Raw genomic sequence first — 17639 nt, 5'->3', positions numbered from 1 at the left:
TTAAGAAGAGGCTAGATGGCCATTTGTCAGCATGCTGATTATATAACCTTAGGCAGATCATGAGAGGGAGGGCACCTTGGCCATCTTCTGGGCATGAAGTATGGGTCACTGGGGATTTTTTTGGGGGGGAGGTAGTTCAGAATTTCCTGCATTGTGCAGGGGGTTGGACTAGATGGCCCTGGTGGTCCCTTCCAACTCTATGATTCTATGAATGTGAACATGAAACACTGATAACGTTGGGAAAGTGCTTCATAATCTTGCTTCCTAGTTTGTTTATATTTTTCTGCCCGGCTTTTCTCCACAATGGGGACCCAAAGAGGCTTAACACACTGTTCTCCCCTCTTCTGTATTATCCTCACGATAAGATTAGGCTGAGAGTGTGAGATTGGACCAAGGTCACCTGGTGAATATTCATGGCAGGGTGGGAATTCGAAACTGGATCTCCCAGTTCCTACAGTCCAACACTCTAACCACTAAAGGGGGAGGAAGAAGAGAAGGAGGTAGTGGTGGATGACAACCAGGGGCCTACGGTGACCAAGTAAATTACTGATACCTTGATCCACGATTTCAGAGCCCGAGGCTAAGCCCTTTGGGACTCCATTTTTAGCTTCAGCAAATTCGGCTTTCAGAGTGGGGACGGTTTCCTGCTCATTGGTTTGCTGTTAACTGACCACTTTGTTCTGTGGTTTATTAATTAAGAACTTTCCTTTCCCCCCTTCCCCTCAGATGTTCTGCAGTCCGACCAAGTCGCTATAATCGGGTTGATATTGATTTTGCTTGATTGCTGCCCTACTTTCCTTTCACTTTGCTTCTCTTCTGCCTTTTAGCGTTCTTTGACATGAGACTCTAAGAGGGCATTTGCTTTTTGATGTAGGCTGTTGATATTGGTAGACCTAACAGGCTTCAGTTGCAAGTTGGTAGATTCAGGTTGAACGGTAGGAGAAGCTTCCCGAATGGCAAGAAGAGTTTGGAACAATTACCAGAGAGGCAGGGGGTGGGGGGACAGGACTCTCCATTGCTGCATTTCTCCAAGCAAGAAGCTGGAGAGCAATCTGTCAGGGATGCTCCAGCCCTTAGAATAGCAGGGTTCGCTAGACACCCTTCAAGGTCTCTTCCAACTCTAGGACTCTTTTTGAGTTGCTGCCATGGGATGGTTTTTAATTTTTACAATTTTGGTTTATGTTGTTGGCCACCCCCACTCCCCAGGCATAGGGTTGAGTAGGCAGGGTAGACGTTTCTCTAATAATAAGGGGGGAAAGGCAACAACACATGGTAGTTCAACTAAACAATTTAAGTCCGATTTATTCTTTTTGGGGAGGGGGGAAACGTACAAGGAGCTTCAAGTGGGGGATTTGAACCACATCTCCTGTACCACGGTGCCACACTGGGTTGCTACCCCTTCTCTCCTCAACTGCCCAAGATCAGGGCTGGTTCGAGGTATGCCCCTCACCATCCAGGCCCATCCCGCTGCCCATTGAGTCCAAGCCAAGCCATTGTGGCATGGCTTCAACCTGGCTGGTGGTGGCAGCCACGAGACACTGGGAGCCAACTGAGCCCCAGCGGATCATCAGCACCTTCTCAATGCGTTGCTACAAGATGCCACTTGGGTGGCTTAGCTGGAGAAGCAGCGCTGGTCCTGACAGCAAACCGCTTCCCACAGATGAAAAGTGTCCTCCGCGGATCTCCCGTATTCATCTTCCAGCCTTCCCACTAATGACTTCCTTCCAGCTGTACATCAATACGTGCACACCCACCAAGGCGGTGTTTCCAATCGTGTTCGGCTCCCCGTTAAGATCTGTGAGATGCCTGCTGCCTTGACGGGGAATGCATCTGTGGTCTCATAAAGGAGGTCAGGATGCAACAACACTCCTAATAATATTATTCCTTCTCATTAAATTACTGTCATTTACGGGCCTAATTGGTTCTTTCCCACCCCCCAGAAAAGAATTCATGCTGGTCTTGATTGCAGCTAATTTCCTTTGAATAGATTTAGACCCCCTACATGCCGCTAGGGGGAGCTCAAGCTGCTACAATCCTCGAGGCTCAAAAGGTTCTTCCTGGGAAATCAACTGGAAATCAGCATACCATTGTTCTATTAAAATGTGGCAATGCTTGTCTTTTCCAATGGCTAGTTTCTCTCCCCTTCCCCTTTTGCCCTTGCCAAAAAAAAAAAAAAAAGGCTCTTCCCTCTGCCACCTCATAATTTCTGGCCATCTCATTGAGGGATCCACGGTTGGGCGGATAAAATTCAAACCAAAGGGAAAAGCAGCTCTCAAACAAGGCACCAGTCGAAATGCCAGCATGAACGCTGTCAAAGCAGGGGTGTGTGGGATGCGTCCCAGTTGCATCCCTAACGGCAATCCCATCTACTTTGTCCTGGAGAATTCAGTGAGAGAACCATAGCTTTGTACGTATAGTCCCACCGCAGGTTACATCTCTCGGTCGCATGAGCAGGTGACAAAGAGAACGAACCCAGGAGCTGGCTTTTAAAATATTGTGAGTTCCCATCTGATAGCTGCAAATGGGCCTGGCAGCTGGATTTTCATTTAATGTACGTACAAAAATCTAACAAAAAGTAAAACAAAAAATAATCCAAATAACCATAGAGTGGAGGACTCTAATCTGGAGAACAGGGATCGGTTCTCCACTCCTCCACAAAACGCCAGCTGGGTGACCTTGGGCCAGTCACAGTTCTCACAGAACTCTCTCAGCCCATGTGGAGGCAGGCAATTGCAAACCATCTCTGAATGTCTCTTGCCTTGAAAACCCTACGGGGTCACCATAAGTCAGCTGTCACTTGATGGTACACTCGCACACACACTCACACAAATGTCAAAACAGACAGATTTCAATACCAAAGTCTTCATCAGAGGTCAACTGAACACCAATAGTTTCAAAATTAAAACTTTCGCCAGTTCCTGGAATGTGACCAGTTTTGTCCAGCTTTTTAAAAGATTTTTGCTCAACCTCAGGTGGTCAGCTAACAACCGGACACGCCGAGTGCACGGGGCAACCTTTACCAGCAAACAAATACGTCACATGAAAAATGGGAAACTCCGCCCAGTCTGTGTAAATGCTTAGACCAGACCACAGACAGATGGCCCAGTAAAGGGCCATGGGCAACTGGCCGCTAGGCCAAGAGCACAGGAGACCGCAGGACAAGAAGGGAAGTTAGAATCATAGAATCAGAATTGGAAGGGACCACCAGGGTCATTTAGTTCAACCCCCTGCACAATGCAGGAAATTCACAACTATCTCCCCCCACACACACACCCAGTAACCCCTACTCCATGCCCACAAGATGGCCAAGGTGCCCTCCCTCTCATGATCTGTCTAAGGTCATAGAATCAGCATTGCTGACAGATGGCCATCTAGCCTCTTCTTAAAAACCTCCAGGGAAGGAGAGCTTACCAGGGAAGGAGAGCTTACCATCTTCTTAAAAACCTCCAGGGAAGGAGAGCTTACAAGGAAGCCTGTTCCACTGAGGAACCGCTCTGTTAGAAACTTTTTCCTAAGGTAGACGGAAACTCTTTGGATTTAATTTCAACCCGTTGGTTCTGGTCTGACCTTCTGGAGCAACAGAAAACAACTCGGCACCTTCCTCTATATGACAGCCCTTCAAGTATTTTGTTGCCCTCCTCTGGACAGTGGGTTATAGAGCAAATCAAGCCTGAACTGACCCTAGAAGCTAAAATGACTAAACTGAGGCTATTGAATTTTGGTCACATTATGAGAAGGCAAGAGTCACTAAAAAAGACAGTCATGCTAGGAAAAGTTGAGGGCAGCAGAAAAAGAGGAAGACCCAACAAGAGATGGATTGACTCTATAAAGGAAGCCACGGCCCTCAATTCGCAAGACCTGAGCAAGGCTGTCAAAGACAGAACATTTTGGAAGACATTGCTTCATAGAGTCAGAAGCGACTTGACGGCACTTAACACATGCACACACACAAGTACTTGGTTATCATATCCCCTCTCAGTCTTCTCTTCAGGCTAAACATACCCAGCTCCTTCAATCTCCAGACCCCTCACCATCTTGGTTGCCCTCCTCTGGACACGTTCCAGCTTGTCTACATCTTTCTTAAATTGCGGGGGCCAAAACTGAACACAAGACTCTAGGTGAGGTCTAACCAGAGCAGAGTAAAGTGATACCGTCACTTCGCATGATATGGACCCAAGGGAGCCCAAGTCCTCACCAGAGTAGAGGGTAGGCTCTGGCACCACATATAAAAGCTGGCTGTGAAGGCAGGAGAGCGCTTCAGTCGGAGGCCATGGCCCTCTCTCATTGCCTTTGAGGGAGATGCTCAGGTTGGAAACAAGTCCAAACCCTCTCCCAGTGGCCAAAGAGTGACATTCCTCGCAGGCAAAGCACAAATCCCCTTCTTGCCGATATGACAAATTGAGGCACTTCTTTCTAAGAGTTAAAAAGAAGGAGCTACTGCTGTCGCCGCCTTCTGAAACACACAGAGCCCGACCCAGAGCTGCTTATGAGTAATATTAACAACTTAATGAGCTGTTAATGAGGCGCTCAGTCAGCTGCTTCGACTTGTCGTAGGAAACCAGAGTTAAATTATCTCTGGTGCTTTCCCCTGTTTTACAAACGGAAAATTAAGGGCAGCAGAGGAGCCGATCCAACATACGTCTCAATTTGGACATTAAGTGTCTGCACATTGTTTTCAGATTTCCTTCTCTGCGGGATGGACCTGGCGAGAGACCATAGGGTGATAAAAACTCCCCCCCCCCATTAAGCTCAGTTCCTTTGGAACTGGAAAGGAGCCAAGCTTAATGGGTCTCTGGAAACTGGCTGGCAGGCCATTCTGAATCGCTGGCATTGGGAAGACACCCTTCCACGGAGCTGCAGTGGGCACATCAGTTTTGCCATCCTGACGTCACTGACGGAGCCCTGGTTCCCTTGCATGTCCTTGAAGGACTGTAATCAGTCAAGCGTCTTCTCTCTCTGCCTTTCAACCGGAATATGGACTGAAAAAAGTATGCCACAGCGAAGGAAGAAGTTTGCAATGGCACAAGACAGAACACATGAACATGAACATATGAAGCTGCCTTATACTGAACCAGACCCTTGGTCCATCCAAATCAGTATTGTCTATTCTGACCGGCAGCAGCTCACCGGGGTCTCAGGCAGAGGTCTTCCTCATCACCTACTTGCCTAGTCCCTTTAACCGGAGATGCCAGGGATTGAACCTGGGACCTTCTGCAGGCCAAGCAGATGCTCTACCACTGAGCCACGGCCCCTCTCCATGGCTCTCCGGGGTCTCAGGCAGAGGTCTTTCCCATCACCTACTTGCCTAGTCCCTTTAACTGGAGATGCCGGGGATTGAACCTGGGACCTTCTGCAGGCCCAGCAGATGCTCTACCACTGAGCCATGGCCCCTCCCCAAAAAGAACACATGAAACTGCCTTATACTGAATCAGACCCTTGGTCCATCCAAGTCAGTATTGTCTACTCTGACCAGCAGCGGTTCTCCAGGGTCTCAGGTAGAGGTCTTTCACATCACCTACTTGCATAATCCCTTTAACGGGAGATGCCGGGGACTGACCCTCGGACCTTCTGCATGCCAAGCAGATGCTCTTTGCAATCCTATCCCACTCCCCAGCCCTGCTTTATCCAGCTATTTTGAGCTCACATTGGTCTATGGTATTAAAAAAGAGGGGGAAACCCTAGCTACAAAGCATTAGTAAAAACATCTAGGTTGAAGATGCTGTCCACAACGCAGTGCTCAAACTGAAAGGAAATGAACGCGTGCCGTTCCAGGGTTCTTGAAGGAAGGGTGAGCTACCAAAGCAGTAATAAGTAATAATATATGTTTTTTAAAAAGCACACAGAGGCTTTGAATTTATTCCTTTGTGAATGTTGGTAGTGGTCCAGCACCAGTCTTTTGACCCTGTGTGAACAGTTCACCTGTACAGTGCTCATTAACATCACTCTGTCAGCACGCTGATTCTTTTTCCTCTTCTGATTGAAGTATTTGGGATCGCACAGAACTGGGAATATTTTTTGGCCTGAACCGGGCTGAGCGAGCCAAGGGAAGAAGGCTTCTTGGATCAGGGCTGCATTCCAGCTTCAATCCAGTTGGCCTCAGGGAGGTTTAAGCAGCTGTGTGCAGGACTGCAGCCGAGAAGTATGGCTGGGCAGGTGGGAGAGGGATTGAGAGAGAGCTGGAGGCCAGAGGAATTAAGCAAGATGGGGTAATGATATCCCTGCTTCTCCCGCTTGATTTCGGCAATTTCCATTCTACACTTCCTCCAGCAATGTTTAAAAGGATAATGTCGAGACTCTCCAAGAAATGAAATACTTTTTCTGGACCCGAAGGATCAGTGCTGTAGGGAGATTTTAAGCAACCCTTGAATTCAGCCCGCTGACCTGCGGGATCCACCATGACCCGGTCCAAAACTGAACGGGTATTTAAAACGTTGCTTTTGCTGCTATCTATCTATTCAGAACTTTTATATGCTGCCTCTCCAGAGATCTGCTCAGAGAGAAAACGTACAATAAAATAATAAAAAGTAAGAATAATCAAACTCACTATGAAAACAGCATAAAACAACATTCAGCGGACTAAACTTCTATTCACACAACAGTCCTCAGGTTAGAAGCAGACCGTAAAAACGAACATGAGTCCCCCCCACCCCATGTTAAAAGACTGACTAAAAAGAAATGCTTTGACCTGGCACCTAAAAGACAGCGGAGAAGGTGTCACGCATGCCTCAAGGGGGAGGGCACTCCAAAGGTGAGATGCCACCACCGAGAAAGCCCCACTTATAGTCACCACCTGCTCACATCTGCAGGCAGGCGGGGGGTGGGGGCACGGAGACCAGGGTCTGGGAAGGCGGTCTTCATGGGCAGGTTCTTCAAGTCTGAATCTGCCACCATCCAGTTTCCGTTCTTTGGGCTTTGGCTCGCTCCCAACCCAGACTGTTGGTTTCTTCCTCAGAGAACCTTTGTGGTCCCTCAGAGAACCTTCATGGTCCCCTTAACAGCCTTCCCCACTCCTACACATGAAGCCAGCCGGGTGACCTTGGGCTAGTCACAGCTCTTTGAGCTCCTGCAGCCCCACCTACCTCACAGGGTGTCTGTTGTGGGGAGGGGGAGGGAAGGTGATTGTAAGCCAGTTTGAGTCTCCCTTAAGTGGTAGAGAAAGTCAGCATATAAAAACCCTCCTCCTCCTCCTCCTCCTCCTCCTCCTCCTCCTTCTTCTTCTTCTTCTTCTTCTTCTTCCATGGTGTAGTGTTTAAGAGCGGTGGTTTGGAGCAATGGACTCTAATCTGGAGAACCGTTTTGATTCCCCACTCCTCCACATGAAGCCAGCTGGGTCCCCTTGGGCTAGTCACAGATCTCTTAGAGGTCTCTCAGCCCCACCTACATCACAAGGTGACTGTTGTGGGGAGGGGAAGGTGATTGTAAGCCAGTTTGATTCTTCCTTAAGTGGTATAGAAAGTCGGCATATAAAAACCAACTCCTCCTTCTTCTCCTTCTCCTTCTTCCTTTGTAAACATTTGGACCCTCTCAGAATTCCCAGGGCCATTTTCTCTTGCAGCAGCTGCCAGGAGGAAAAAAAGTCTTCTGGGATGCACGACCAGCTCGGCACAGGCAGGTGGAGAAACAGCTGATGGAAAACAAACAGGCTCAACCCCTTCCTGGGGACAGAGGTAAGAGGCGCCGGCAGGGACGCACTGGGAAATATAATTATGGTTAGCAACAGGAAAACAAGGTCTGCTTTGGGCTTTCCATGGAGGAAGGGACTCCAAGGCTGGGGTGGGGGGTGATGTCCCGGCATCTGCTCGGCCGGCTCTCGCTCTGCCTAATGAAACTGGAGCAGAAGGGAGGCCTGCTTTGCCAAAAGAGGGTGAGATAAAGAGATGCCTCCGTCTCACTCTTGAAAGCTCGTTATAATTTGAAAAGAAAAATTAAAAGGGGGGGATCTCAGCGGCGGGGTCTCCTCCGAAGCGTGAAGGGTGTCAGTGCCACCGTCTGCTATAATGATACCCGTCAGTTCTCGCAGTCTCCTTCAGACGAGAGGATTGATCACTTTTTGCGGAGGAAGGAGTCCTCTCTCCCAGCGTGGCTCACCTCCCTCCTTCACCTGCACAAACGCGCCTCCCTGCAAACATTACCTATTCCATTAGATTTCTACCAAAGCAGCTCAGCAGGCCCACCGAGAACCAGCCGTGCGCGGAAGCTTGTTAGCACTGGGCCTGTGCTGATTTTTTCCTTCGCCCTCCTAAACGAGGGGAAGCATCCGAGGCCCAGCTCCGGGATTCTCATGGAACTGTTACACCAGGAAGGTGGGGGGAACGCCGCCACCCTCCCAACACCACGACCGGGAATCTGCAAGCGGGCCAGTGGCTCCGACTTGTTCGAGAAGACGACCGCTTCCGACAGCAGACAGAGCGAAGAACCGGATGAACCGGGCCTCAGAGGCTTTCCGGAGCGCGGGCCTCCTTCCCGATCAAAACTGCAGTCCTGGCAGCCAGCAGTGAAAGGATCGAACATGGTGGAAAGGATCAACAGTGAAAGGATCGAACATCGTGGCTGCCTTCAGGATTTCTCTAATGCCTTTTCAGGTTCCTGTGGTCTCTAAAGCCCACGAACAAGGAGGCTGGATTGGAAGACGAGGAGCATCTTCAGATCTCACCACTTTCAAATTATGGGGTGGCCCCCCCTAGGAGGCACAAACAGTTACTCCGGAGAGGAAATGGTTCCCTCATTTCCTCCCTCTCAGTTCTCGTGCCTGAAGTCTCATTTGCGCATGCAGCCCACCTGTGGAGGAAGTGATTGGTGTGGAGGAAGCTTCTGTGATTGGTGAAGTTCAGGGAAAAGGGAGGGCGGACACCGATCTGAACATGAGGAGCATCTTCGGCTTCAGTCATTTTCAAATGATGGGTGGGGGGGTCCTCCCTAGGAGGCCGAAATGGGTATTCAGAGAAGAACCTTCCTTCTCCCCTCTCAGATTCTGTGTTGAAGTTCAATTCACACATGCAACCACCCGTGGAGGAAGCAACAAATTGTGTGGAGCGAAGTCTAAATGACGAGCCCGTCGGAGTGAAGCATGTCTCCAGGCAGATGCAGCACGTTTTCAGCACATTATCCCAGACTCCAGAGGCCCGCAACTCCTGCTATTCCTTAAATCTGACTCTGTCAGAAGGTTCATTTCATAGAAGACCAACTCGAGGAGCAGGTGAAAACAGAGGGATTTGGCCCAGGGGATTCCAGCGACTTTTTGCAGGAGGAAGACAAGACCCTCGCATAATGGTTCCATAGTATCGAATTACCCAAAGTATTCTGGGAGAACTCAGCAAAAAAAAACCCATTGTTGTACAGAGTTTGGGGGGAAAGCAAGTGTCTACATCTTCTGGCCCCTCCCCATACTTATCTCACCTGTGTGACCCTTCTCAGAGTAAAGCCATTTCTCTGGCCAGATTTAATGTTTTGCCATCTGCGCTACTCAAAGGCAGATTTCGGAAAATCCCTCTGTCTGACAGGTTTTGCCCTTGTGGCAAAATTATATTGAAACGGTTTTATTGTAGCTTCTACGCAGAATCTCGTAATGAACTTTTAAGCCCCCCTGTTGGTTAATAGACAGAATGTCTCAGAGTCTTTTAACGTTTCCTTTTTATTGAACAATCATTCGACCCGTATATTGGAGATGGTGGCACAGTTTTCAAAGTTGTTTTAAAAGCCCGCCAAACAGTTAATTAGACGGCAATATCAACAAACAGCGCTATTCGATGTAACTGTCTTTTAACTATGCCATAAAGGGCACTTTTTAATATCTCCATTCCTTTTGTACCCTTCTGTATTATGTTTTTATGCCAATAAAGGAATGATGATGATGCTTAATTTAGAAAGCTTTACCTGTACTGCCTCAAGAGCAGAAGCTGACAGTGTGAGATGTAAATAGTTTAAATCAACTGTGCAATATATATGCTACATCTTCTGGCTGCAAAGATATACTCGGAAGCACAAGGGCAACAAATGCAAAATGAAAACTCAGGGAGGGGAATTCTGTGTTCAGTACCCCCTTCTGCATTTTTCCTGCTGCGCACTTGTCCAATGGCAATCTCTGCATACTCTTGAATGCAGGGGACTGGGAGAAGAGGTCTCTGTTATGAGACCTCAGTGTCAGGAAGTGGCTTAGATCGTTGTCCAGACTCTTCTCAATTCCTACAATTCCAGCTATTTAGCTCTCACGCATATCTGACTTTATGGGATTTTAAGCAGCCAGCTGACTTACCTGCTTCGCCGACAAAGACTTCCACGGGGGCACTGGCAGGACTCTCCCCGACGATGTTGTACGCTGTCATCACCACCTCATATCTCTTGTATTTTTTCAGCTCTAGGAATTTAAATAACTGGGTTACAAGCTGGCATCGTCTGCAACACTGGATATGCACAGTCCCAACAGACTAAAAGATATAAACTGAAGGGCGGAAAGTACCCAGTTAAGGTTTATAGTGGTATTCGAGATAGAGCGGGATGCGTAGAGGCACAATTACATGGCTTTAACTGCCACTGCTTCCCCCCCCCCCCAAGAATCCTGTGATTTGTAGCCTTGGGAAGATGTTGAAAGCCCTGAACTACAATTCCCTTGCTCCCGTCACAAAAATACAGTTCCAGTAGTTCTGTGAGAAGAGGGAAGGAGTGGTGCTCAAAGTGATTAGTAATTAGGGTTGCCAGCTTCCAGGTGGCGGCTGGAGATCTCAAGCTATTACAACTGTTTTCCAAGCGACAGAGGTAAGTCCACCTGGAGAAAATGCCCACTTTGGAGGGCAGACTCTATAGCATTATATCCCACTGAAGTCCCTCCCCTCACCAAACCCCACCCTCCTCAGGTTCCACTCCCCAAATCTCCGGGTATTTCCCAACCCAGAGCTGGCAACCTTATTAGTAATATAGGCGTACCCTCCCGGTACGTCTTAATATTCAGTCTAAGCTAATCCAAGTCCTGGTCTACACGTGCGGTGGAACAAAATAGTAGAGAACTGAGATGATTCAATGGACCATACTACTTCAGACTGCAGGTGAGAGACAGAATAGTCCAGAGCTCTCCTAGATGAACAACCTGTAAATTGAAAACTAACACAGAATGCAGATGTCTAGGCTAGAACCTTTCTTCCAGATGAGCTAAGCTTTTTTTTTTAAATATAGGGGAACATTAAAAATGTGACTCTCTCCACCTACAGTCCAAAGTGGTACAGCCCATTCTAGAAGCCGCAGCACCTTAAGGTTTCTACCACCGCATTCTGCGGCACCTCTTGATCAAGTCAATATTGATGCTTATTAAGACGCACCGAGTGAACAAAGGCTGATGGGAGGTTCGGCAAGGCCGATTGCCATCAAAGTGGGAAGAGGCATCTAAGAGGGCTACTCTAGGGGAAAGGAGGGGGGAGATTTCCTATCCCACAGCAACCGTTCATTTCAGTGCTGAACAAACAAAATCAAGAAAGCATTTGGAATCACCTGCGTTGTTTTTGGCTACCGGGCAACCGTTCTGCATAGAAATATAGGGACTTATTGCTGACAGATGTGGGAAAAGCATGGCAGCAGGGAGGATGAATGTTGGGGGGGGGGAACCCAGGCTTCAGCAAAATTAATAACCAAAAGCACATCAGGACGGAGGAGCAGAGTATGAGTTTTCCCCAAGAGATGCCCAAGGATTGCCTGCAGTTCTAGGATTTGCATATTTAAATCATGCCACCTCTGTCATGAAGGCCACTGAAAACCTGTCTTACAGAGAATATTGATCCTCTGGAAAGCCCCCCCCCCCCAATTCTGGCAGACGGGATAGCAATATCATGAAATTGTATGGCTACCATTCTGAGGTTTTCCCGCTACCTTGAGAGTTACCCCTTTAGCAGGACTGTAACTCCCAGAAAAGCAATGCCTAAGTGAATGTTCCACAGGCTCTGTAATAGGAATCTTAATTTCAGATTTCTAGAAGTATTTACAGGTATTCTGCCCACGTCTCTGAGTTATAGACCAGCATGTTTCCTGTCTGATTCAGGTAAACAGACAGCTGATGAGATCTGATTTACTGCTTACATTTTGCTGGCAATATAAATAAAACAGCCTGATATACTGCAGGAAAAGGATGCTTTTATGGGACTTTGAAACCCCTGCCAGTTCATACTGGGGGAAAAATTGTTTTGAAACAGCAAACCCCCCCCCCCCCATGATATATTTCCAAACCAGCGTGGAAGAAAATGGTATTGTGGCATGCCACAGAATCTCTGTCGCCTGGGAACGCTGTCACAGCACCAGGAACCAAATGATTTAGCTGATGGAATAAGCCCATGAAAGTTCATGACTGATAGTGGGCCAGAGATTTCAGAGGGTGGTGTAAAAGGGAGAACGGGGGCTGGGAGTAAAGGCAGCTACAGACACATACCAGCAACGACCCCAGCAGGAGGAGGTGGAGGAGAAGGAGGAGAAGAAGAAGAGTTGGTTTTTATATGCTAACTTCCTCTACCACTTAAGGAAGAATCAACCAGGCTTACAACCACCTTCCCTTCCCCTCCCCACAACAGACACCCTGTGAGGTAGGTGGGGCTGAGAGAGCTGTGACCAGCCCAAGGTCACCCAGCTGCTGAAGCTGGTCATCTGCTGAAGGTGGAGGGTGAGAGATTAGTTTAGTTTAGTTTTATTGTTACGGTCATAGACCAGCACAAAGGGTGAGAGATTAAAAACAGATAAAAGGAAGTATTCCTTCCCATAATGCATAGTTAAGTTGTGGAACTCCCTGCCCCAAAATGTGGTGATGGCTGCCAAATTGGAAGGCTTTAAGAGGGGTGTGGACATGTTCATGGAGGAAAGGGGTATTCATGGCTACTAGTAAAAATGGCTACTAGTCATGATGCATACCTATTCTCTCCAGGATCAGATGAGTATGCCTATTATATTAGGTGCTGTGGAACACAAGCAGGATGGTGCTGCTGCAGTTGTCTTGTTTGTGGGCTTCCTAGAGGCGCCTGGTTGGCCACTGAGTGAACAGACTGCTGGACTTGATGGACCTTGGTCTGATCCAGCATGGAGTTTCACAATTTAACTATGCGTTGTGTGAAGAAATACTTCCTTTTATCTGTTTTGAATCTCTCACCCTCCAGCTTCAGCAGATGACCCCGCATTCTGGTATTATGAGAGAGGGAGAAAAGCTTCTCCCTGTCCACTCTCTCCACACCATGCATAATTTTACAGACCTCTCTCATGTCTCCAATTAACCGCCTTCTTTCCAAGCTAAACAGCCCTAAGCGTGTTAACCACTCCTCATAGGGCAGTTGCTCTATGGAAGCTTGGGGCCTTCCTGTGCACCTCTCCTTGTTCAACGTGAAAAGCTTAGAGTACCAGGAGAGAGTGCTGGGATCTTCAGCATCTTGGATTAAACCCCATTCTTACCAGAGGCCAAAAAATCCACACACACCCCACCCGGGGATGCACACGTAGCAGAATTGTTTGGGAAACACAGGAGGAGATGCTGAGATTGAACATGCTCAAATCCCTTTGGCGGGGCTGTGTGCGAGTCTGCATGGGTTGGATATTCTCAGCTTTACTCCCGGGGTGAATCTTTGTTTCTCAGAAAAAGCCTTGCCAGACAATAGCTGGCCTTCTCACTGCTGAACCAAGTTTTCATTCGTTTCCAACCGGACATGTTCCTGAGCTCTGCAGACCCCCTTCTAATTTAGCCCACGGCTTGCAGGGATGGCCCAAACCTTCCCAGCATTCAAACAAAGGAAGTGTTCTAGCTAAACAAAACCCTCAGATGGCCTTAGAAAGAGGAGCCGCGGAAATCCACACTTGCTTTGCCATCAGACATGCCGATTTGTATGAGTCTACATGGCTCCGTCAGGTACGTCTCTTTCTTTAAAAAGAAATATTTTCATCCGCCGCAGATTTTTGATGTATTGAGAAGCGATTTAAACAAACAAGGAACTTGGGGGCAGCGGAATCATTAATTGAAGTTTGTTCCTGCTTGGTTTGCTGAACAGGGCCCTGGGAGTCCATGTGTTCCCAAGCAAGGCAAAAAAGGGTTTCAACTATCGACACTCGGTGTGTGCACTTACGTGTTAATTCGTATGCCGTTAAAACTGAGCTGCTGTTCACTGTCTTGAAGCTGCTTTGGGCTATTCAGGGTAAGCAAAGCAGAAAGTTGTTAAGAGAGCAGGGAAACAGTTATTGCAAATGATGTACAGTGCAGGCAGGGGGAAATGATGCGGAGCGGCGGCTTTATGCTGGAGGACTGCACCTTGACAGGCAATAAAAGCCGCGTCGCTTTCAAGATAACGTGGCGAAAGATCATCAGTCACAAGGGCTTGTTCAGCCTCCTCTCCCCACACAGAATCGCACAAGCCGGCAATACATTGGCAGGGGAAATGTTTAAGAAGCAAGCATAAGGGGTCTGCTCTGTGGGGATAATTCCCCGGGATTAGGTGGTATTTTTTTGTTCTACCACATGAACACATGAAGCTGCCTTATACTGAACCAGACCCTTGGTCCATCAAAGTCAGTATTGTTTACGCATACTGGCAGCGGCTCTCCGGGGTCTCAGGCAGAAGTCTTTCCCATCACCTACTTGCCTAGTCTTTTAACTGGAGATGCCGGGGATTGAACCTGGGGCCTTCTGCATGCCAAACATGTGCTCTGCCACTGAGCCATGGCCCTTCTCCGTGTGCTGGGATGTGGTGGTGGTGGTGGTGGTAGATTTGTAATAGAAAGAGTACTCTTGGGACCCGAAACCGATACATGCGAGTTGGATGAAACCCGCCGATCATCAGGGTTGGCTGCCTGGTCAAGGCACCCCAGTGAGTGCTTGGGACAGCACAACGGAGAGCATGGTGATGAGGGACTTGGCTTGCTCTAGCCAGCTGACGATGCAGGAAGAGATGGCCGTCCCCTCCTGCCTGAGTGAGACCCAGCCGCTGGCAGCATGGAAGGCGGTCATGAATGTACGTTGCTTGGGGTGGCAAAAGACCTTGAACTGGTCTTGTTGAGAACACACAACCATTTGAAACATGGCTGGGAACCAGTGCCGTTAATCACCTGACAGATGATGTAGCAATTCTGCAGTGGGGAAGAGGTCCTTTACTCTCCCCACCGAGCCCAGACAATACTACTGGTTGGCCACAGGGTAGAAATCGCAGGAAGATCTACCGAGTGAGCTCATTTGGAAATGTCTTATATTTATCTGTTATTTAGTAAATGTACAAGTCTTCTGGGAACACATCTGCCCTTCTCTGTTTGTTATTATCCATTTTTAGCAACTGCCCTTTTTATGCAAATGTCAAAGAATTCCAGCTCCCCCTTTCTTGAAGCCTCATCACCAAATAAGGAGAGGGCGGTAAATAGTTGCATTGCATCTAGAAGAAAGCCCTCAGGCTACTCACGTGTAAGCTCCACTCGTAAAGCTGAAGGGTTTTTAATCATCTTGGACTCCGGTCCTGAGCTTTCGTATTCTAACTCCCGGTAATAAATGCGATATCCCAACAAGAGGCCATTCAGGCTCTCAGCCTTCGGAGGCTGCAAGAAATTCCAGTTGGAAAAGAAACATAATTAGACATGACGCATGCCCCGGATCAGGCAACAGTAACACTAATTCATAAGAATATAAGAACATAAGAAAGGCCCTGCTGGATCAGACCAAAGCCCATCAAGTCCAGCAGTCTGTTCACACAGTGGCCAACCAGGTGCCTCTAGGAAGCCCCCAAACAAGGCGACTGCAGCAGCAGCAGCCTGCCTTTCTTCCACAGCCCCTAAGATAATAGGCAAGCTCCTCTGATCCTGGAGATAAGGGATCTCATGAGTATGACTAGTATCCATTTTAACTAGTATTCAAGTTCAATGTTTGCGTCCACTGTTGAAATAGTCACATGGGCATTTTTGTTCTTTTCAAAAAGAAACTGGATTGTCCCCACGGCTAACCCATATGAGGCTGCACTCAACAATTCAAGAGGTGGGTTTAAGGCTCTTTTGTGTGAAGTCAAGCTGAAAATGTTTAAAAAACAAACAAAAAAGCGAGAGTCAAACCTAAAAAAAACCCTTAGGCCTCCTCAACCGCGTCTTCGAGACCCCCTCCATCAGAACTGTCAAAGAAATTGTTAAATGCTTGGGTGGGCCGTAAGGTACAACAACCAGTTCTGGTTACCAACACCAGGTACGGGCACTCAGAAGAGACTGCACCTCAGAAAGTGGAATGGCATCCTCATGGACTACATCTCTCCCACCCACAGGCCCTGAGCGATTCCCATACCGAAAACTCAACTGGAAGAAATTGGCTCCAAGCAGACCCTCCCCCTCCCCGCTCTGTCACCCAAGTCTCCAGAAAGAATACATTGGTGCAGTCAAGGAAGGCCTACAACGCTTCCTCCCCTTGGTTTCCAGCGTTTTAAACTCAACTTCAGAACAGAAAGGTGCGTTGACCTCAGACTTGTATTCATTACATGCCCAATTCACGTACCAACAGAAAAATTCACACCCCAATGAGCAACAATTTGCAGAGCTTCCCTTCTTTCAGTACATCTGTGGGATTCCCCTCCCTTGGAGGTGAAACTGCACTATCGCTGTAGGCCGTCTGAAGACTTTTCCCGAAGGCCTTTGGTCTGAGTTTAAATAACTAACTGCATCACTGTAGATTAGGGATGCCCGCCTCCAGGTGGGACCTGGGGATCCCCCAGAATTACACCTCATCTCCAGACTACAGACATCAGTTCCCCTGGAGAGAATGGATGCTTTGGAGGGTGGGTCTAGGGAATTGTACCCCACTGAGGTCTCTGTCCTCCCCAGTCTCCATCCCCAAATCTCCAGGTGTTTTCCAACCTGGAGCTGGCAACCCTCATCCCCTGCTGATGGCCAGGGGGACCTGGCAACCCTTCTGCTCACAAGCCCCCCAAATATTTTGATTTCACTTTTATGTTTTATATACTGTTGTCTCCTTTTATCTCTGTAACCCCCTTGAAGACCTTGCTAGGTAGAAAGACTAGAAATTCCCTATAAAAATAAATCTCTGCCTCCAGAATAAAATGGCGTGGCTTCATTTCAGAACCACCACAACTCCTCACCATGACCCCCTCCCCCAAACCCCTCTGCTTCACATGGCCCATTTCTGAAATGCATATGACGATGCCTTTCATAAATATTATCCTGATTCTCCAGGTTCAAGACAATCTTAAGGCATCAGAGAATCACACAAAGGAAGCAACCTGGCAGAATGCAACCTCATTTGCCTGAGGCCAAATCTCTGAACAGCCTGAGGGAACATCAAAAACATTTGGTTAATTAGAAATTTGAATAAGCATGAAGGCTGTTTACACAGGATTATCTTGATCAGAAGTCACACAGTGGGGAGGGACGCAGTCAATTCAATTAATGAGTAGTTGTAGGGTGAAAAATAGACATGATGCTGGGAGATATACGAAGGGATCTTCCTAGCAGGTTTCATTCCAGAGTTAAAAACGGTGCACACAAGGGAAGGGGGAAGGGTCCGCGGCTCTCCCACCACCCTGTCTAGTCCGACTGCCCGATGACCAAGCTCCTGATAATGAGAGCTCCACACAGCACTCTCCAAATTCTTCTCCTTCCTCTCTCTCAAGAAAGCCGCTTGATTCACATAATGTTCCTATCAGAGAGTAGGA

General features: G+C 48.1%; 1 protein-coding gene across 1 annotated transcript in view; it reads right to left on the bottom strand.

Annotated features, from left to right (window-relative positions):
* The window catches only part of SDK1 (sidekick cell adhesion molecule 1), a 474538-nt gene that overhangs the window by 45621 nt on the left and 411278 nt on the right, over nucleotides 1-17639 (bottom strand). The window contains exons 33-35 of the mRNA XM_056866585.1: nucleotides 15396-15528; nucleotides 14076-14135; nucleotides 10253-10354 (exon numbers count right to left, since the gene is read on the bottom strand). Coding sequence (XP_056722563.1) covers nucleotides 10253-10354; nucleotides 14076-14135; nucleotides 15396-15528 — 295 coding nt within the window. The remainder of the gene's footprint in view (nucleotides 1-10252; nucleotides 10355-14075; nucleotides 14136-15395; nucleotides 15529-17639) is intronic.

Source organism: Euleptes europaea, chromosome 21 (genome assembly GCF_029931775.1).
Source record: "Euleptes europaea isolate rEulEur1 chromosome 21, rEulEur1.hap1, whole genome shotgun sequence".
In the NCBI taxonomy this organism is placed as follows: domain Eukaryota; kingdom Metazoa; phylum Chordata; class Lepidosauria; order Squamata; family Sphaerodactylidae; genus Euleptes; species Euleptes europaea.
The sequence above is the reverse complement of the archived record's forward strand: the minus strand, read 5'-3'. Positions and strand labels throughout refer to the sequence as shown.